The sequence below is a fragment of the Narcine bancroftii genome, chromosome 1 (genome assembly GCF_036971445.1).
Source record: "Narcine bancroftii isolate sNarBan1 chromosome 1, sNarBan1.hap1, whole genome shotgun sequence".
Classification (NCBI taxonomy): Eukaryota; Metazoa; Chordata; class Chondrichthyes; order Torpediniformes; family Narcinidae; genus Narcine; species Narcine bancroftii.
Window position 1 is genome coordinate 25,825,412 of NC_091469.1, and position 23,270 is coordinate 25,848,681.

At 38.5% G+C, this 23,270-nt stretch overlaps 1 protein-coding gene across 17 annotated transcripts in view; it reads right to left on the reverse strand.

The window, feature by feature from the left end:
- Window positions 1–23,270, reverse strand: part of tbc1d2 (TBC1 domain family, member 2) — a 142,781-nt gene that overhangs the window by 35,676 nt on the left and 83,835 nt on the right. For 15 of the 17 annotated variants that reach the window (XR_011352746.1, XR_011352736.1, XM_069922759.1 and 12 more), the window contains 6 exons: window positions 18,821–19,017; window positions 11,372–11,755; window positions 8,907–9,017; window positions 7,109–7,290; window positions 4,845–5,348; window positions 844–964 (listed from right to left, as the gene is read on the reverse strand). Coding sequence is in view for 15 of the 17 variants with exons in the window: in XM_069922759.1 (XP_069778860.1) it covers window positions 844–964; window positions 4,845–5,348; window positions 7,109–7,290; window positions 8,907–9,017; window positions 11,372–11,755; window positions 18,821–19,017 (1,499 nt within the window). In the remaining 2 variants the exon portion in view is untranslated. The remainder of the gene's footprint in view (window positions 1–843; window positions 965–4,844; window positions 5,349–7,108; window positions 7,291–8,906; window positions 9,018–11,371; window positions 11,756–18,820; window positions 19,018–23,270) is intronic. The other 2 variants (XM_069922744.1, XM_069922765.1) reach the window with 2 other exon arrangements.

Consider the following 23,270-nt stretch of genomic DNA (forward strand, 5'->3'; position numbering starts at 1 on the left):
TGAATCCCGGTCCCAATCACTGGCACTGTAAAGGCAATGCGCTAACTATGTTGCCCTAAGAGTCACAACCTGTAATTCCTATTCTATAATGAACAGAATAGGTTGTGACTCTTTTTCTCCAGTGAAGTGAAGCTGAGAAATGACCTGAAAGAAGTTTTTAGAATGATGAGAAGACTGATGTGATGGAAATTGGTCACCAATTGCTGAATTTGAAACAGAAGTTTCTAAAAGTGACCATGAAACAACAGGATTGTTGCAAAAACAGAAAAGGAAAAAATCTTCCTTGGTTCACTCAAGTCCTTCAAGGAATAATATGTCCCATCTACACCCAATATGCCTTGCACGTGATTCCAAATCCACAATGCAATTGACTTTACATCGACTCTGAATGAGCCAACAAACCACTCATATCCAGTGACAGTAAAAGATGGGCAATAAATACTAGCCATACATTGGTACCCATATCCAACAAAAGAATTAAAACAGGTCCACTTCAATCCCAAAAAGATTATTTCTATTTTTTTTAAATTTGAAAAATGTAACATTTTAGAGATACATCATGTTAACAGGCCCTTTCAGCCCACAAACCCATTCTGCCCAACTTAACCTACAAACCCCATACAATTTTAGAACGTGGGAGGAAAACAGAACACCCAGAGAAAACCCATACAGATATGGGAGAACTTACAAACCCCCTACACACATATTTGCACGATAATAGCACTGTGCTAACCGCTTACATTAGCTGTGCTGCCCTTGGGTTACTTGAGGTTCATTCACCACCAACCCAAAGAAGTGTTAAGTCTTCTAATGTTAATTAAATAATGCAAGCCCACTTCTCACCTGAGACCCTGTGAGAGTTTTACTGTAGTAATCTTCTGGCATGATGCAGTCAACCACAGCGACCAGGCACCAAAAGGCATCTTCTTCCTCCTGAAGTACCAACAAGGCAATGGCTGCCAGTCTGGAAAGCAGTTTATTTTGATAGTCAATTAAACTAACATTTTCTTTAATCTTTACCTTTACCAGAGACCACTGATCTACCCTCTGACAATTTAAGATAGAGTCAGAGAAGAAATCAATTTCAACAAATGACTTGTATATCTGTAGTGTGTTTCAGCCTCTCGTAGCATCTCAAAGGCATTAAACTTCCTCAAACTGCAAGAAAAGTGCCCTGATCTGTTCATCATAATGTTGATTGAAGAAAATATTGCCAAAGATCCCAGGTATAACTTGATTATATTGTTCAAAATAACACAGGACATTTTGTGTTCACCCAAGAAAGCAGGCAGAGACTCAGATTTATGTGAATGCTGACATCCCATTGTGCATTGCATCTTCCCTAACCTTCCCTTCGTCTCTTTATTCCTAACTGAATAGAACAAGGGTTAGGGTTAAAATGTGAAATGTGTAAAGGGAACATTAGTGGGAACTTCTTCATGCAGAGAGTGGAATGAGCTGCCTGTTGACGTGGTAAATGGCTTGTTTTAACACTTAAGAAAGAATTGGATAGTTACATGGATGGAAGGGGTATGGAGGGCTATGGTTCGAGTGCAGGTCAATGGGACCAGGAAAATAATTGCTTAGTATGAACTAGATGGGCCAAAGGGATGGTTTCTGTACTGTAGTATTCTATGATTCCAATGGAATTTGCCAACATGGAACTTTTTTATTCAGTTGGCTGGCTACTTCACAGCCACTATAATCTTGAGCTCAAACAAAATTCTGTCCAATCTCCAGTATCTAATTCAACTATTACCCCATACAATACATTGCTTGATTTTCATATTTCCAATCTAATATTCACATCCTTCTATTTATCGCTTTTATTTAAACATTTATTTATTTAAGGTATCCTTTGCTTCTGGAATTCTCTGAAGATCTAAATGTCTGACCAAGTCTGATCATTTGTGCTTCAATTACTTCTTTACCTGAAAACCATGATACCAACTAACTAGGATCCAATTTCTGACAGTCCCTTCCAAAGACATTCTTCTTTGAGATGGTTCTGAAAATCTGCACCTTACCTACATAAATGAATCATCCTGATACATTTTATGATGTTTTGGGCATCAGCAAAAGCTATTGTTTTTGATCCCACTCACTAATATCCCTCCCAAGTAACTGGCCACTGCCAACATGCAGCTGAGTAGCTAACCACTAATGGTCGAGGCTGGATTGGACTACACACTTGCTTCCAGCCTGCCAATATATGTCTTTCTTCACTTCAGAGAATGAAATCATACCACTGCCTGTAATTAGTAATGCATACATCAACTTGCAACAGTGCTGGTTAAGTGGATGGCATTATCACCCCTGATGTGGATGGCTCTGGGTTCTAGTCTCAACCCACAAACTTGAGCTCAAAATTCTAGATTGACTGTCGCACGTGGCACTGAAAGAACACACACTGTAGGAGCTTCTGATCTTCAGGTGAGACACTGAACCAAACACTGTCTGCTCTCCCAAATGAATGTAAAAGTTTCCAAAGCTCAATGGAGATCCAACTCTACCCTCATCAGTGTTCTGGTCAATGTTTTAACCTCACCTAAGGGGGTTCTTTAAAAATATGGACATTATCACTTGCTGTTTACTGGAGCTAGCTGTGTAGAGGTGGCAGTTTTTCCCAATAGGCAAGAACAAAAGCACCTCTGAAGATATTTTAATGCTGAAGAAGGCTTTGGGACACATCCTTCTATGTCTTCATCCTTGTTGGTTGTGAAAATGACAAGACAATTGATGAGGTCAGGGTGGTAGATGTCATCTATGTAGACTTTAGTGTGGCCTTGGACAAGTTTCCACATGGTTAGCTGGTCCAGGTTAGAAAACATGGGACCCAGAACAAGTGATCAAATTCGATACAAAATTGGGTTGATGGAAGGAGACAGAGGGTTGATTTTTAAGATGAAAGGCCCATGAAATGTGGTGTGCTGCAGAAGATGGTGCTGCATCCTTCATTTATGGCTGAAGTACTATGTGACTTGATAAGTTTACAGTTGGCAGCATTGTCTACAGATTGTCTAAGGGTGCAACAGGATATAGATCAAGTGGGAAAGGGAATGACAGGTGGAATTCAACTCTGAAAAATATAAAGTGATACATTTTGGGAAGTTAAACTAGGGCAAGACATAGACAGAGAAAAGCAAGGCGATAGGGAGCGTTGTTGAACAGAGAAATCTTGGGGTACAAGTTCTCCTGAAAAATGGGAACAGTGAAGAAGGCATGTTGGCATGTTTGCCTTCATTGGCTGAGGAAATAAGTCGGGCAACTGGGACATCATGTTACATTTATACAAAGCATTAGCTCGGCTGGACTTGGAATATTGTATTCAATTCTTTGAGCCACATTTAAAAAAAATTAGACATACAGCATAGACCCAGAGCTTTGTCTTCTGGGGAACTTTACCATAGTTGATACATCACTAACTAATTCTCAAATTAAATTCACAGAAATTGCGTTATGTATGGCCAGGAAGTACATAACAGTAACATGGAAGTCTGACTCCCATCTACTCATGGATACGTGGACTTCGGAGATGAATAGCTGCATCCCACTTGAAAAGGTTACATACAATCTCAGCAAGAGGTACAACACCTTCTTAAAAACCTGGTAGCCTTATTTAGAGCATATAGGTACCTCACTGGCACCAATATAGGGTTTCGATAGCCAGTAGACCTCTGAAAAGATTTTAACACCATGGTACAGGTATTATCATTTTACTGTACACACTGACAATAGGATGTTTTTTTTATGTTTCTTTTTCCTTCATTCTCTGTTTAATAGGGGAACAGGGTGGAGGGAGGGGGTCCTCTTGATGTTATATATTTGGTTTGATTGTTAAATGTATTTAAAATGATAAAATATTACAAAAAATATTGAGATATAGCATGTTAACATGCTAATTCGACCCTATGAGTCTCTGCCGCCCAAATTACAACCCATTAACCTACACTCTGGTACGTTTTTGGAGGGTGGGAGGAAATCAGAGCCCCCAGGGAAAACCCAAACAGACATGGGGAAATTGTATAAACTCCTTACAGACAGCACGGGATTCGAACCCTGGTCTGGTTCCGATCATTAGCACTGTAAAAGCATTACACTAAGCACTACACCAACCATACCAAAGGTAGTGAGGGTGCAGATAAAATCAAGGCTGTTGCGTGGATTGGAGATCTTGAGTAAATCATGAGAGAATGGAGAAGTTATTCTTTTTTTCCTGGAGCGAAGGATTCTGAGAGGTGATAAGATATAGATACATAAAATTATGAGGAAGTATAAATAGGGTAGATAAGTCAACGTGTTTCCCAAAAACTAGAGGGACATAGGTTTAAAGGTTTAAGGTAAGAGAAGGGAGTTTAAAGGGGATCTGCAGGATATTTATTTATTTTACATAAAGAGTGGAATGAGTTGCCAGAAGAGGTGATGGAAATAGGAACAGTAATAACATTTAAGAAGAATCTGGGCAGATATTTAATTGAACAGGGCAAAGAGGGATATGAAATTAATGCAAGCAATTAGAATTAGTGTGGATAGGCATTATAATCTACAAAGAACTAGTGAGCCAAAGAATCTGTTTCTAAGCTGTACAACTCGGACTTGAAAATCTGGGCCATCCTTTAGGTGGAAGCCAAATAAATTGGTTTTGGTCGGGTCCTATTCTATACCAGTGTGAGAGATGGGCAACCAAACTAAAGAAATGGGGAAAACAGATGTGGAAGAAGCCAAAACATTTATGCCAATTATTTTTGTTTGCCATTAGGCTGGTTCAAAGAGCAAATCGCAGCGGACTTCTGTGTGTTGAGAATCACGTGTGCATGGATATGGTGGGAGTATCATAAGGTCACCTGTTCAGCCCTTGACAGTACCCAATGTCCGGATTTTGCCATGAGTAGGCCAGTAGCACCCGACGCAACTTCTGGACCATTTTGGAAGTGGGCGAGCTGAAATGCACATTGCTGGTCAGAGTCCGTGGGAGATCGAGCTCAATCTGCTTTGAGGCTGCTTGCTGCTTGTTCTTGCAAAGCTTCAGGAGCTCCTGGTAATGGTTGTTACTGTACTGCTCTCTTATGTGCTGAACTCGTTTATTGGTGCACCATCTCCAAACATGACTTCGATGCTCCTTGGGAATGCCATTTCTGATCAGGTTCTTCAGGTCTGATGATGGCACAAGTTCTCCACAGGCCTTGCTGGACAGAAGATTTTCCCATTTCATCTGGTTGTTTTTCTCCTGACCTTCCTGCATGACCATCGGATTGTTGGGTTTTCGTCTAAGAGCTTGAATTCTGGTTAAGATGCTTTGGTCCTGCACTGGGGAAGATATTGACTTGAAGCCATATTCATCATGCTCACTTGTAGATTGAGGGTGGGGAGGAAACAGACAAGAGAAATACAGTTAAACATAGTTACAAAAGATCAACCGAGAATCGATAATGTCAAATAGGATGTGTAGCCTCTTAACTTTTTTTTCCAAACTTTATTTATTGAAAAATTATTGGTAAACATACAAATACACTTCACAACAAAATGTTTATATACATGAAAATAAAAGGTAAAAAAAGAAATGAATCCTCACCCCCTCCCACCCCTTTAACCAGATCTCTAAAGGATAGCCAAAAAAATATATGAACAAAAATCTAAAAAAAGAATAAAATAAAATAAAATGCATATATTCCAAATATAATGACCACTTATTAACAAAAAAAGAATAATTATCATGCAAAACATATCCATAACAATACAGGCTTTCATTTCATTATGCCATCTCATTATACTAATCACTGTATTATTCTTCCATGTACTTGCTATACATTTTCGAGCTACGGACAACGCTAAATATACAAATGCAATTTGAAATTTATCCAACCCCAATCCCTTTAAAAGAATCACATAACCCAGTAAAAAAAAAACAGATGGGTCTAATGGTAACTTAATCTTAAACAATTTTTCCAAAATTGACTTAATTTCTTCCCAAAATGGTTGTACATACTAGCCTCTTAACTTAATGTGGAGTTCTAAAATGAATATCAATTCTGTTTTATTTCTGTCTCTTATTGGTGGGGGTGGGGCAAAGCTAGTGTGACCTAATGGCAAACAAAAATTAGGAAATGCTAGAAATTCTCAGCAGATCAGGCTGCATCTGTGGGAAAATGAACAAAGTTAGCCTTGAAGATTATTTGTTGGAAATGGGAAGTGAGAAAGAAGCTGGTTAATGTGCAGGGAGATGAGAGATGCAGAGAATTTCTAGCATTTCCTAATTTTATTTTGGATTTTCAACATCTGCAGTTTTTGTTTCTCACATGTATTCATACATTTTAAGAAAGCTTAAGCAAGATTTAATTATTGGACAGAGCACTGGTAGAGGTAGAGAGGGTTGGAATCTCCATAGAACTAGTACCAATGGAATCTTTTAACATTCATTAGTTACAGAATAGCTCAGTCAGGCCAACATTAGTCAGCACACAGAGCTGAAAGGGGAGCCAAATATCTAACAATGGTGGTTTATTGATGATCACCCTTCCTGAGTCAGAAGATGGAGTGCTCAAGTCTCCAATTTGTTCACAAAAATGTCAGCTCCTTGTTGCCATGCTTTGGATGAGATGTTCCACCTGTTCTTCACTCAAGTGCAAAAGAACTTGAGAGGCCAGGGGAGTTCTCCCCATTACCCTGGCCAATGTCATTATTAAAGCAAATTATATTGTCGTAATTACATTGTGAGATTCATTTTTAAGTGTGTTTCTTACATTGCAACAGCGATCTGCAATTCAAAAGCAATTTGGAATCTCCAAAGATTCCAAATGGTCTCTATTTCTTAATTATTTTTCCCCTCTAAACCATTTATAGTGATATTTTCTATTTCCCCACCACCAACATTCAGTGTCTTACATCCACAAATGCAGAAAATTTCAGCAGGGGACTGAGAAAATCAATTTGCAAGTTCTGATCCTGAAGGCAAGGAGAGTAGTTGTAATTTTTAAATCATACAATTACAGATATATTACAACTGGCTTGTGCTGGTGATGCTCTCCCTTCAGATGCACAACAGGAGCAGACATTCATGTCTCCTCTTTCAAGCTTCCAAACAAAAATTGTACCACCTTACTTAACTCACCTGCAGAGCCCACCATCTGAAAGGCTGGCTTCGTCCTTGATCTCCCATTTCAGCTGGTTAGCAATAAATTGTTTTACTATTTCTTGGTAGGTTTCATCTTGGCCACTGACATCTTGGAGTTTGTGAAGCAGTACCAAGTATTTACTCTCAATCTGACTGTACTTGGCCTCCAGGTATGCACACTGGAGCAAGAGAGAGGATGATTAAACAAAAGATTCCAAAAATTAAAAAAAACTCATTCAACTGTTCAATTACATAATCCTGCAAGTAAATGGAAATCCAAGACACAGTGTACTCAAAAAAAAAGGGAGAAAATAGTTTGAATTGGTATGAGAATTGGCATGAAGAATCAGTGATTGCCTAAACAGGCAATGGAATTGGATTCAATAAGAATTTGCCAAAGGGCATTGAATTAATAAAAGCAAATCAAAATTTTTGGCAGGTAGGGAGAATGTGGTTAAATTGATCATTCACGTATTCAGAACAGGTTTTAGAATATCCTTTGAGTACAAAATTACAGAAAAGGACACAGAAGGCTGTAGAAGATACCAAACATAGCTAAGTCCATCACAGTCTCCGTCTTTTCATCCATTGAAGACATCTATGTGAGGCAGCCACCATAATGGACACCCATCACACTATTTGCAACTTCTTCTTGCTGTTACTTTCGGGAAGGTACAGAAGCCCAAAGTCCAGCGGTCTAGGTTCAAGAACAGTTTCTTTCCAATGAATATCAGACTCTTGAATTTTCCCTTACTACTCCAATCATAAAACGGCCTTTCTGCACATTGCAACACCACCTTTTTTTCTTTGAACTACAGTGACTGAATATGTATTATCCATCTATTTTATATTGATCATCTCTTCTTAATTTAATGTATAGTATTGTGTTTTTTTTTAATACAAAGTACCTGTTCAGCTGCAGAAAGAATTTAGTGCATATGTACAATGTATATGACAATAAACATTATTATTATCATTAGGAGACACACAAAAGGCTCTGCTATGGCAAAGACTGGATATGTTCATGGAGTCTCCTCTTATAATTTTCTGTTTATTTGACCACCACCTTTCGGGACAAGATGTGGCAGCACTGCTGAATTTTGATCTGATCCATTAGTTGTGGGATTGCTTTGTTTTGCCTTTTATAATTGACTGTGTTTTGCAGGTTAGTAATTCAGTGAAGCCGCTTAATTAGGTTAGCACTAATTTTTCAGGTTTGCCTGGCTCAGTGCCCAGCACACTCTTCTGAACTCCTCAGTGAATTTAACTTGTGTTGATCCCATTTCTTGGCAGTAATACTAGAATGAAGAATGTGTACAGCCATGACAATAGATATGGTGGTATTTCTGATAATAGTCCATGATGCCTCAAGATCTGACTCCCTTTCATGTTATAGTACCAGACAATATGATGAACATGCCATAGTTCATCATAGCGCAAGGATTTAGATGACCATTTCAGTGTGTTGTTGATCTTTGGAATTCTCCATCTCTGAGGGTTGTCCATTCAAGGCTGAGTTGATGGTCTATGGGATACCAAGGGAAGTGATATGATCAGTTGAGAAGGTGGAATTGAGGAAGAGTATCAGGCACGATAATGAATGGTGAGAAGGCTTGAGGCCTGAACCTCTCGTGATTTTTTATGCTCTTGTAATCTTAATGTATACTTGGGGATTGAAAATGGAAACTCCCATTGTATTTCCAGGCAACTTTCTCATAATCTGATAAAATGTGACATAAGCCACACTACATAACCCACCAGAAACCAGCTCACTGTTCCACACCACTCCCAATACCTTCATGATCAGGGCCTTCTCACGATCCCTGCTATTCTGCCACAGCTTGGTTATCTGATAGATCTCAGAGTTTAAGAACTTGTTTTGTGTTTTGTAGGCTTCTTGAATGTCCTATTCAAAGAAAAACAAAGTGGTTGTATGAATAAAGTCCGAGTAACTCTGGCTTGTCAATAGTTTACAATAGCACTGCCTCAAAGGATGTAGAAACTTCCAAGGAAAGGGAAATGGATGGATACTTGAAGTAGTGTGGGCAACTATAGAACTATTAGTAAAAGAGCAGGAGCCTCACAAAAGAAAAAAAGGGGACACAAAGCCTCCACCTTTTATGATCCAGCAGAAGTAACTCAACCACACAATTTTCTCTAGTTCTACAAATCTCTTGGATCTCGGCCATGTCCAAAATTGCTATACATTCTGTTGGAATTTCACCATCCTCCCACCAGCAACTGTATCATCAACTGCACTACTCCTGTATTTCACCAACAGTTTTAGTTTTGATTTAATCCTGTGGTTTCCAAACTTATTCTTTCCACTCATATACCATTTTAAGTAATCCTTATGCCATAAGTGCTCTGTGACTAGTAAGGGGTTGCTTAAGGTGGTATATGGGTGGAAAGAACATGTTTGAAAACCACTGTTTTAATTGTACTTCATTGACTCGCTATGTGCATGGTTTCATAACGCTAAAGAACATGGGCCAATGACAATTTTTCTCAAGTAAAGTATTTCTGTAACAAGTGGGTCCAGAGCAGTGATTCTCAACCTTCTTTCTCCACCCCACTAACATACCACTTTAAGTAATTCCTTATTAATCACAGAGCACCTATGGCATAGGGCAGGGGTTCCCAACCTGGGGTACATGTACCCCTGGTGGTACATTTGTACTTTTCAGAGGGTACATTGGGTCTGAGAGAATAACCACTACTGTGCAATACATGGTATTGTAATCTGCAGTCAGATTGCACAATGTCATGCTTTTTTATCCTTAATTTTTAGGGATACACGGGAACCTATAAAAAATGCCCAAGGGGTACAGAGGAACAAAAAGGTTGGGAACCCCTGGCATAGGATTACTTAAGGTGGTATGTGAGCAGACAGAAAAAGTTTCAAAATCACTGGTCTAATCCTTAAAAACCATCAAACGTTGCTAATAACTTTTGGGCACCTTTTCCAGAACTTCCACTATAAAACAATTGACCATATTTTGTCCATTACACACTTGTGAATTACCCCTAAAAGTTTTACAACTTTAAAGTATAAATACTAGAACTTCGTATGGAGGTAGGCAGCAATTTTGATGAGGAGGGTGAAGCCTTTTGAACTCTCTTCTGCAAACATCATCTGATTTAGAATCCTCTGTTAACTTTAAATCTGTGATTGTTGCAGAGCACAAGGAAAGGGAGAGAACATGCCGAGTTAGGACACAGATCAGCCATAAACTCGGTGAAAAGTGAAACAGCTTGAGGTCTTTCAACAAATGGTCTTTCTATTTTATTGTAACTAGTCAGATAAAAATTGTCAAAAATTGCAACTTATCTCCTCTTGAAATGTATATAAAAAAAGGAGGTTCAAATTGATATGGCTGATGATAAATAAAGCCATTGGCAGGTTTGTCAGTCAGAGGCTACCGACTCTTAAGTAGTTAACCTGGAAGTGGAGTATTTGATAGAGAGAGGGGCATGGGGAAATGGCATGGTAGTGCAGCCGAGGCCAGTATAAATCAGCTAGGATCATTTTAAATGGTGAGGCTGGCTCAAAGGGCCTGACGGCTTACTCCTGCTCCTATTTTTGTGTTCTTGTGAGGGGGTACTTGAGTGGGCATAAACTTAACACTGGAGCTTGACTGATCAGGAGTAATGAAGCACCACCTCAGACAAATGCAAGCAAGAACCTGGCATTCTCTCCCTACAAACACTTCTGGAGGGTGATGAACAAACCAACAAACCTTTTAAGTCTCAGGATCTGGTTAGGACACAAATTAGCTCTGCTTCAAATGAATGGTGAAAATGGCTCAAGGAAGCTCAGAAAAGGTTGAACTCCTTCCTCCTGTTTCGATGCCTTTCTGCAATTCAATTGCAGGATGTAGGCAACCAATATTTCCTTCTGACATCGGAGATCATCTGGCCAATCAAGACAATGCAGGCTCAAGGACCAATCCCATTGCCCCATTAATTACCTTTATGGCCTATTCTCCCCCAATTCCCCTCAATCCTATCATCCATTTACACTGGAGAACTTTAAGCCAATTAACTAGCAAACATGGAGAATCTATAGGAAACCCTTGTAGTCATGGAGAATATATACAAACCCCACCCAGAGAGAATCAGCAGTCCTAATCAAACCCACACCAGGGGCACCAGCTCTATTAAGCTACACTCATGGATCATTCCTTATGGTTTGAGGTGAGTCACCAACTGACTCATACAACCAGCTGTTGTGATAATTTGTCAGCTTTATCCATTTACCTTCATGTGTGAAACATTCTCCCTTAGGTCATGTATGGTTGCAATTGTGACTTCGTCATTATCTTCTAGCTTGCCTGTGCTCTCAGACGCCATTTGCTCCGAGAGCTTTAGGATGACTTCCTGTTTGGCATGGTTCTTCTCCATCAGCAATTGGGTATGCTGTTTCAGCTCCTCAACTTGGCTTTCCTGCAGCTTCAGGCTCTGTTCCATCCCCTGTTTCTCCTTCTCCAGCAGGCTCACCCTATTCTCCAGCTGCCTGATCTGCCGCACCTTGTGTCGCACCAGCTCCAGACGGGTGGAGTCGTCAGCTGTGAGGTACGAGCCACAAGCCCTCTTCTCCTGTTGTGCTGCTTCAAGAGCCCTATGCAGGAGCTTCACAAGGTCCTGTCACAATGAAACAAACAAAAATCATTGCACCACAGGAAGGGTACATCACTGTAGTGATCCTACAGTGGTCACTGTAGTACTGGAAGATGTATCACTGCAGGAAGGTTGCGTCACTATAGTGGTCACTGCAGGAAGGTCACTATAGGTGTTTCACTATAGTGGTCCTGTTGTCGTCACTCTATTACAGGAAGGATGCATTTGAGGAAGGGGGTGTCCCTGTACTACAGAAAGGGTACATCACTATAGTGGTCCTACTGTGGTAGTCACTGCAGTACAGGAAGGGGCTTCACTGTAGTTGTCCTATTGTGGTCACTGCAAAAAGGGTACTTAACTATAGTGTCTACACTACTGGAAGGGTACGATGCACCAGTGAAGGTGCAGAATAGACTCACAAGAATGCAGGGAAGGTTTCATTATTTTGGGGAAGGGGGGGTGGGGGTGGGGGAAGAGTGTTTGTTAGGTTAGGGATGTTTCCTTTGCAACATTGGTAAAAAGGGGAATTTGTATTAATGCTAACAAAATTAAGAGGCTTAATTACCATGAATAGAAATTAGTTATTTCCCTCAGAACTGTCAATTGCCTGAGAATTATGAATAGAATTTGAGGCAAGGACTAATTATTCCACCTAAAGAGTGATGGGGGTCTGAAACTCTATGTCTGAAATGAAAATGAAGGCAGAAAGTCTCAAAAACATTTGAGATTTTACCAGAATGTAAAATTTGATATGGCATTTTCTCCATTCAAAATTCCCCAACTCATTTACTATACTTTGTTGCAGACAGCTATTAATGCCACCTTAGTGGTAAATCCCAAGTTAAAACAGATATTTGAGCAAATACAAGGGAAATTGCCACGGTGATACCAGGGCAGAAGGACTTTAGTTAAGTGGAGATGTGAGAGAACTTCTCAAACATCAGCCAAGTCAAAAAAACATTTTAAAAAAAACTTTATTTATTCGTTCAAAACACAAATAATATATGACATATGCAACAATTAACCATAAACATGAACTTTTTAATATATATATAGAAAAAAAAGAAAAGAAAAAAACTACCACCCCCTTCAGCCAACTCTCCTAAGGAGAGCCATAAAGAAAGAAAAAAGAAAAAATATTAAAGAAAAATTAAATATACATATTAAGATCTAATCAATATAAATTGAAATGTAAATATTCTGAAGATACCAACCACTTATTAATAAAACAATTATAATTATCACACAAAACATACATAATTTTTTTCCATTATTAAACAATATTTCATCTCATTATGCCATCTATTAATATCAATCATATTTGTATCTTTCCACATACTAGCAATACATTTTTTCGTTACGGATAAAGCTAAATATACAAAAGCAAGCTGAAACTTATCTAATCCCAAACCTTTCAGAGGTTGCAAACTACCCAATAAAAATACTGTTGGATCTAAAGCTATTTTAATCTTATACAGGTATTCTAAAAAATATTGAATTTTCTTCCAAAAATATTGTATATGTATACATAACAAACAGCATGAAAAAAAGTTCCAACCGTATCACCACATCTAAAACACAAATCTGATTCATGAAAACCATACTTTTTAAATTTTTCAGGTGTTAAATATAATTGATGTAAAAATTGTAATTAATCATTGCATAACATGCATTTATCAATCTAGTTAGACTATCATAACAGATATCTAACCAATCATCTTCGGAAAAAATAAAACCAGTATCCACTTCCCATTTACTTTTAGATCTATCCTAACCCTTTTTATCCACACCATCCTGTAATATTTGATACATAGATGAAATATGACCCTTCTCTGGCACCTTCATAAGAAAAGTCTCAAATTTAGTCATTTCAGGTAAAATCATATCTCTACCAAACACACATTTTACCAAAGATCGAATTTGATAATAAAGAAACAGAGTTCTTATCAATACCAAAACCTTCCCTCATCTGATTAAAAGATAAAAATTTACCCTCTTTAAAACAATCTCCCAAATTTTTCACACCTTTAAATCTCCAATGCAATAAACTTCGATTATGTATTGAAAAAGAAATAAGTTGATTATTATCCAATGGAGTCAAAGCCGATAATTTATCCCTAGAGCCTGTCATTTTATTTTTCTTTATCCATAACTTCATTAAATGTTTTAGTATAGGCACATTATATTGTTGAAACAAATTTATATTCCATCTAAACAAAAATTGATGTATTTCAAATTCAGAAATACTTGCCATCTCAATTTTAGCCCAACTAGGAGGCCGTACCAAATCCATCAATGAACTAATAAATTTAAGTTGGGGTGTTTCATAATAATTTTGAAAATGTGGTAAACGTAATCCCCCTAACTCATATTTCCAAGTTAATTTATTCAAAGCTACTCTCAAAAATTTACCCCTCCATAAAAACTCCCTAACCATTTTATTCAAATCTCAAAAAAAATTATCAAGTAAATACGGAATAGATTGAAACAAACATTGTATATGTGGAAAGATATTCATCTTAATTGTATTTATCCTACCCATTAAATTAATAGGTAAATCTTTCCATTTAATCAAATCAATTTTAATTTTTTTCATTAATGGAACATAATTTAATTTATATAAAGATTGATAATTAACATTCAAAATTATACCCAGATATTTAATTCAATCAGTCCATTTCAAATTAATAACATTCTTATAAACTGAATAATTCCTTCACTTACCGGTAATATTTCACTTTTGTTCCAATTAACTTTATATCCAGAAAGACATCCATATTGTATTAAACACTCCTTCAAGTGCAAAAGTGACTGAGCTGGGTTTGTTAAATACACCAATACATCATCAGCAAATAAATTAATTTTATACTCCTCATCTAAAACTTTCATACCTTGTATCTGTGTATTTTGTCTTATCAGCTGTGCTAAAGATTCAATCACTAACGCAAACAAAGCTGGTGATAAAGGACAACCTTGACGAGTTGATTGAGTTAACTTAAAGGATTCCGAAATCAAACTATTCATCAATACTCTAGCTACTGGTTTACTATATAGAGCCCTAATCCAACCAATAAAAAAGGACCAAACTTAAATTTCTCAAAAACTTTAAGCAAAAAATTCCATTCAACTCTATCAAATGCTTTTTCTGCATCTAGGGATATCACCATCAGGTGATCTGAAGATTGTCGAAATCTATTAATCAAACTAGTCATGTGCAAAATGTTACCTGAAGCATATCTATTCTTTATAAAACCTGTTTGATCAATATGAATCAACTTAGGTAAAAATTTAGCCAATCTATTCGCTAATATTTTAGCTATTATTTTATAATCTACATTTAACAACAAGATTGGTCTATATGAAGATACTTTCAAAGGATCTCTTTTTTTTTGGAATTACTGTAATTAAAGCACTAGAACAAGATTCAGGTAATTCATAATGTTCTCCAACTTGATGTAATACATCCCCAAACACTGTTGATAAATCATCATTAAAAATGTTATAAAATTCAACTGAAAATCCATCATCACCAGGCGATTTACTGTTCGGCATTTCCAGCATAGCCATTTTAATTTCCAAATCAGTAAATGGTTCTTCTAACTCCTGTATATCTGCATCCTCTAATATCGGTAAATTCAACTGTGATAAAAAAAGATCAATCGATCCAGTTTCTTGTTTTCCTTCAGATGTATATAACTTTTTATAAAATTCATCATTAATCTCACGAGGTTTATAAGTAATAAGAGAATTCTGTCTAACAGCATTAATAGTCCTCAAAATCTGTTCTTTCTTTAATTGCCACGCCAGTACCTTATGTGCTTTCTCTCCCCATTCATAAACAACGGTAGTTGTTTAGTCCTATTAATCACACATTCAAATTGATAAGATTGCAAAGTATTATATTCCAATTTCAACCTAGATAATTCTATTTTCTGATCTTCTGTAGCATCTTTCTGAAATTCTTTTTCAAACTCATCAATCTGTTTTTCTAATTCAAGACTCTGATTTAATCGATTATTTTTTATTTTAGAAGTATAACTAATTATTTGTCCTCTCAAATAGGCTTTCATAGCATCCCATGATACAAACTTACTTTGAACAGAATTAGAATTTTCTTTAAAAAAAAATTAATTTGTTTTTTTCAAAAAATAAATAAATTCCATATTTTTTAACAACATTGTATTAAACCTCCAACGATAGGCCATTTGAATTTTCTCAGAAGTTGTATATGTAAAATATAACAAAGAGTGATCTGAAATCACCCTACTTTTATATTCCGCTTGTTGTATTTTCCCTTGTAAGTATGCTGATACCAAAAAGAAATCAATCCTTGAAAACGATTCATGTCAAGATGAATAAAAAGAGAAATCTTTCTCTGTCGGATTAAGACGTCTCCAAATATCTACTAAATTAAGATCTTTCATCAGCGCTTGAACCTGAATTGCCTTCTTGGATTTCTTAACTTTCTTCGGAGATTTATCTAATAAAGGTTCCAAAACACAATTAAAATCACCCACCAACTAAAATATTATCATTAGCCTGACCCAAACATAAAAATGCATCTGAAATAAATATTTCATCATCTGCATTTGGGGCATAAATATTAAGTAAAGTCCAAAATTCACTAAAAATCTTACAATTCAATTTAAGAATACATCCTGCCTTTTCCTCCATTGATTGTAATTCAAAAGATAAATTTTTATGTATCAAAATTGCTACACCTTTAGCCCTAGAATTAAATGAAGAATATACATGCCCATCCCAGTCCCTGTTTAATTTCATGATTTCCTTCACATTCAAATGTGTTTCTTGTAAAAATGCAATATCAATTTTCATTTCCTTAATATACACCAAGACTCCCTTACACTTAATCGGACTATTTAATCCTCAAACATTGAAAGTAGCAAACCTCAACTTTGACATATCTACTATTATTACTAAATACCAAAAATACCTTTATATAAAGATCAACGTATATAGGCCCTCCAATAGAAAAAAAATCACAAATTAAAAATTAACTAAAATGAAAATAAAAAATAATAAAGAAAAAAAAATGAAAATCCCCCCCTCCAAAAAAACTACCAAAAGGTAGTAATCCCCTAAGCAAAAATTGGGTGTGGGGTCAGCCACCAGTGGCTGATGACTAGTAAAGAACTTAGAGCGAATCTCTCCCTCCCCAGCCAAACAATCAATAACACCAAAATATCATAATAACAAAAAAATAGAGTAAGAAAAAGAAAATTCTTCTTTTCATCCAGAAGATTCCAATCTCGAAGATCCTATTTCAGAAGGAGTTGGACTCTTTCCATTCCCATTTTTCCCATTTCTGCCATTTTTTCCATTTCCAGAACAACCAGATTTTTCTTTAGGAGATAATGGTGGACTACATCTTTGTCCTCTTATATCTGGCAATGAATTAGCAAAAATCATTGCTTCATGATCATTTTCAAAAAACTGAAATAGATAGTCTCCATAAAACACCTTCAACACCGCAGGGTAGCGAAAAGTAGACTTTTAACCTTTACGCCACAAAACTTCTTTAACTGGATTAAATCGACGTTGACATTGAATGACCTCTTGACTCAAATCAGGAAAAAAAACTGCTATTCTGAATCAATAACGGAGTTTATCGTTGTCTCGCATTTTGCACTGCTAGTCGAAGTATTGCTTCCCTGTCCAAATAACTCAAACATCGAATTATTACCAGTCTCGGTGGTTGACCAGCTGAGGGTGTTCTCCTTAAAGCTCTACGGGCTCTTTCCAGTACCAATCCCCCAGAAAAAAGTTCTTGCCCTAATACTTGCGGGATCAGTCTTTAAAGAAACGAAGAGGATCTTGTCCTTCTATACCTTCTGGCAAACCAACAATTTTCACATTGTTCCTTCTGCTTTGATTCTCCAAGTAGTCTATTTTCCTCTCTAGCTCCTTCTCACGTTCTCCCAATTCTATGACTGATTTTTCAACCTTCAGCACTTTTTCTGTATTAGAAGTGACTTGTTGTTTACAGTCCAAAAAAGCAGTCTGAAATTTTTTAAATTCTTCATAAGATGCATCCACACGTGCTTTAACTGTCTTTAATTCTGAACTTATATCAGCATTCATTTGAACCATCTCATTCATTAGAGGTTGAATAATTGCATTTAATTGCATAAACTGCAGGTCAGAAAAGCTCAGCCCTGCTCTCTCTGATGTAGTGGCAGAACAAGATAACTGCAGCTCCTGTTGCAACTCAACAGAAGGCATTTTAAAAGTTTTATTGCGGGTCTGGACTCCCAGCGACGGCACCCCGACTTCCTCAGGGGGTCGCCGCTGGTCTCCCCCCGCATCTCGTTGCTTTTTCATGAAATCACAAAGATAAGCGATTTCTTCAGATTGAAGTGCTTCCTGATGCATTTCCAACAATGGAGTCGTCTTCCTGCGTGCTCTCTCCGTTGAAATCAAAAAGCTTTCCAAATCGGGATCCACTGCTTGGGAACACGCATCTTCTTCCAGAGAACGGGTAATTCCAGTGCCATCCTTCACTTGGTGAGTAATAGACATTTTTTTTCCAGCTCCCACAGGTAGTATTTGAGGTTTAGACACTGAAGAGATTAATTCTGGGGCTGTATCAAGTCGTCTAGGCCCCAAATCTTCAGCACTTCGAAAATGTAACTTCTTCTGCTCTTGAGGTTTAATCTTTTTACCATTAGTGGCCATAATAATTCCTTAATACTTTAAACTAAAATTTAAAAAGTTTAAACTTGAAAACAAAGAGTTAAAAAACAGCTACTTAAAAGCCTGGCCAGAGAGGTCGAGATCACACGTCTAGACTCTACACCATCTTGCCACGCCCCCAGCCAAGTCAAAATTTAATGAGTTATTGGATTTGTCACATTTCAAGTTTGACATCTTCAATAAGCACAGCATTGGGTGTGAAAGAATACAAAAATGCAAGTTTGTTCTCTCTCCTTCCAAAGTAGTCTGGAAAGCTACAAAAATTTAAGAAAATAAGAAGCATCCCCTGGAAATGGAAATTTGTATTTTGGGTACAATTTCACTAAGTTTATAAACACATTTACTATTAGAATTATTGCAAGTAGGTTGCATTACCCTCTGTGCACTGAGCTCCCTTGTAAGTCTCAAGACATCATTACGTAAGCTGGTGTCCTTGTCTGGGGAAGTCCTGTCCTTCACTGCAAACCTCTCCCGAGGCACTGGGCCAGTGTTAAGACCGACCAAGTTCTTCAAACTATCTGTTGAAGACATCTGGGATGAAATCTTCTGTACTTCCTGTTGACAGTCCTTGTCTAAGAGAAATAAAGTAGAGAGCGAGTGTGGGTGCAGGCCCATGACACACTGCCATTCAAATACAATGATGCAGCACAATCGGCAACCAGTTGGGCCATTAGCATTGTGCCAGCCATTGGAAAGTGCTAAATATTGTTTTCACCCTGACTGCACTTTCCATTTTTCACTTTTCAATATTTAGTCACTTTAAAAAATTACAAATGGATCTGCTCCCTCCAACTTTTCAAAAGATGTGTTCCAATGCATAATAATCTAATGTGCAAAATATATTTTCTCTGGATATGTCTGGATGCCAAGCAACTAATAAAGGTACTCCCTGTCCTTCAGATCAGTTTCAAGGGCTGAAGCAAGACACTCTTGCGGTACCCATGAGACAGAAACCATGGTTCTTGGCCCTCCCGATTGTTGTAGACTTCTTGGGCTATCAGAGGTCCCATGGCTTGGATGAGACTGCAAACCAAAGCCGAATTAAAAATCCTGCCATACGAACTTAAAGTGAAAAGAAGCTTCTCCCAGAAGTCTGCCAATTAATATAATCTGTTTCAGGTGTGATCATCTTATCACTTATTTCAATGCTGTTTATGGGAGCATGCTAATGGATTTCACACAGTACAATGGATATGCACATTATAATTAATGCATCATGTAAAAAGTGCTTTGGGATGTCTTGTGACCATGAAAGATGGAACTTTTTCCCGCCTTACTGAAATAACAGAATTATAAAGAGGAGGATTAATTGCTTAATCTTGCATAAGTCTAACAGCTATGCAAAATGAAACATATAAAGGTGGATAAGTCTCCAGGTCCTAACAGGATTTTCCCCAGGACCTTGAGTGAAGTTAGTGAGGAAATAACGGAGGCTCTGGCAGTGATTTTTCAAATGTCATTAGAGACAGGTATAGTGCCAGAGGATTGGCATGTTGCGCATGTGGTTCCTTTGTTTAAAAAGGGTTCGAGGAGCAAGCCTAGCAATTATCAGCCTGTAAGTTTGATGTCGGTTGTAGGTAAATTGATGGAAAGTGTTCTTAGAGATAGTATGTATATGTTGGGACAGGGTCTGATCAGGGACACTCAACATGGATTTATGCGTGGAAGGTTGTGTTTGACTAATCTTGTTGAATTTTTTGAAGAGGTGACTAGGAATGTTGATGAGGTTAGAGCAGTGGATGTTGTCTATATGGACTTCAGTAAGGCCTTCGATAAGGTTCCACATGAGAGGTTAGTTAGGAAGGCTAAGTCCTTGGGTATTAATTTGGAGATAGTCAAATGGATTCAACAGTGGCTGGAAGGAAGGTGCCAGAGAGTAGTAGTAAATAATTGTTTGTCAGGATGGAGGCCGGTGACTAGCGGTGTATCTCAGGGTTCGGTATTGGGACTGTTGCTCTTTGTCATATATATTAATGATCTGGAGAATGGGGTGGTAAATTGGATTAGTAAATATGCAGATGATACTAAAATAGGGGGAATTGTGGATGATGAAGAGGGTTTTCAACGATTGCAGAGGGATTTAAACTGCTTAGAGGAGTGAGCAGAAAAATGGCAGATGGAGTTTAATGCTGATAAGTGTGAGGTGCTTCATTTTGGAAAGAATAATCAAAGCAAGACATGTGTGGTAAATGGGAGGGCATTGAAGAATGCAGTGGAGCAGAAAGATCTAGGAATAATGGTGCATTGTTCCCTGAAGGTAGGAGCGCATGTGGATAGGGATAAGGCCTTTAGTATGCTTGCCTATATAAATCAATGCATAGAATATAGAAGTTGGGAAGTAATGATGAAACTGTACAAGGCATTGGTGAGGCCAAATTTAGAGTACTGTGTGCAGTTTTGGTCACTGATTTATAGGAAGGATATTAACAAGATAGAGAGAGTGCAGAAAAGATTTACAAATATGTTGCCTGGAATAGCATCTGGAATAGAAGGAGAGATTGAGCAAATTAGGTATTTATTCCTTGGAAAGTAGAAGGATGAGAGGGGATTCGATAGAGGTGTTTAAGATAATGAGAAGGATAAATGGAGTTGATGTGGAAAGGCTTTTCCCATTTTGAGTAGGAGAGATGGATTCAAGAGGTCATGGGTTGAGAGTTGATGGGTAAAGGTTTAGGAGTAACATGAGGGGGAACTTCTTTACTCAGAGAGTGGTTACTGTGTGGAATGGGCTTCTGGGAAAGGTGGTGGAGGCAGGGTTAATTTTGTCATTTAAGAAAGAGTTGGATAAGTATATGGATGGGAGGGAGATGGAGGGATATGGGCAGAGTGCTGGTAAGTGGGATTAGAGGAAGGTACTTGGAGCAGTGTGGACTAGAAGGGCCAAATTGGCCTGTTTCCGTGCTGTAATTGTTATATGGTTATATGGTTATAAAATCACCTTACTACTTACAAAATGGAGCCAAAACAAAAAAAAATTTGATGCCAACATTGCATTATTTTTATTTGATAAGTTGAACAAATTCATTGATTAAGGGCAGAATATTACTTGAGATTGAATGACAGCCACATTACAGCAGAAATACTCATCAATATCTTTAGGGGCTGAAATGTAAAGATTAACACTTCATTTGAATTCATGATGAAGTTTTTTTTTCCCTGAGATTGCTTTCCAAATACTTTGGCAAGTACTGCAAATCCATTCCCTCCCCCTCCCTGTGTGGTAGAACACGTCATTGCACGCTTACTGTACAGGCTGGCCAGCCTCCGATTCTGTAACTCCTCCCCGTAAGATTCCCCAATAAAGGCTGAACTGCCCTATTCTCCTCCCTTCATACCAGCCTTGAATCCAGGCCAGCAGCATGAGAAGATGTGTCTGTGTTTTAGGTTATTAAAGCCTTTAATCACTCACTTCAAGTCTGGTTGTGGTTATTGATGGCTACAATTTAATAACCTAAATAACTGCCATGGACAAGGTGATCTGAGTGGAGAAGCTGGAAACCGATCCCAGAGATCCAGAGGCCTCCACCAAGTTCGACACGTGGCTGTATTGTCTAAAGGCCTACATGAGGCGCAATGAGATCACTGATGACGTAAATAAGTACGATCTATTCTTCTCAATTGTCGGCCACTGAGCTTATCAAATAATTTGAGACTGTGGAAAGTACGATGATGTGATGGCCCTACTGTGGCAGCAGCCCAGAGAATCACCGAGGCTTATTCCGCTGGCAAAACTGCCACCAGGTGGGGAGCACGGGTGCCGCCATCTTGGGACATGAAGTGCCTAACAGCCACTGCTGCCATTGAGCACACAAGGTGCAACTACCGTGGTCAGTCTAAGCAGCCCTGGAAGTACTGCCCAGCCCATAGCGCGACTTGCTTGAACTGCCGAAGGAAGGGTCACTATGCCAAGGTATCCCAGTCCAAACCTTCCTCCAGCAGCACCATGTGCAGGCCACAACCAGCATTGCTATTTTAGAACAACCAACTTCCAGCATCATTTCCAGCAGCAGAGAATCGAACAGTGGGATCAGGAGGAAGACAACATGGGTTGACGTCACTTCTGAACCCCACCGCATGCAATCCACGGGGACAGCCATCTTGTGGATCTCCGGGGTGGCCATCTTGGCAGCAGCCGCTGATTCAGCAGAATGAATTAACTCTTGCCTCAATCGTTCTGGACCAGAAAAGGCCACACCAACTGGCGCGACCTATGATGGGCATAGAAGTAAATGGTCACGCCCTGGGCTGTCTTCTCAACATGGGGAGCACTGAAAGTTTCATACACTCGGGCACTGTACAACACTATTCCTTCGCAGTGTCCCATGAGTTGTAAAGTCGCACTAGCATCAAAATCTCAATCCATGGAAATCAGTGGGTGCTGCAACAGTGAGGGGAAGGAAGTATAAAAACTGCAAGCTGCTCATCATGCCCCACCTCTGCACGAGAGTCATACTGGGACTGGATTTCCAGTGCCAGCTTAAGAGCAAGCTCATGCAGTTTGTCAGGCCCCATCCTCCCTTCCAATTGGTCCAAAACAACCAATTCCAGGATAGCCTGCCCCTCACTCCGAACACAGCCAATCAAACACCGAAATACTGTCCAGGCCACCTGACTTGTGGCCTGGCCACCCTCCGGGTCCCTCCACCCACCTGTTCCAGAATCTCACCCCAGACTGCAAACCGGTTGCCACGAAAAGTAGATGATACAGTCCTGGGGACAGGGAATTTATAAAAGTAAAAGTAGGGCAATTGCTAGAGGAGGGTATTATAGAGCCCATTAACAGCCCCAAGAGGGCACAAGTGGTGATGGTGAAGAGTGGAGAAGC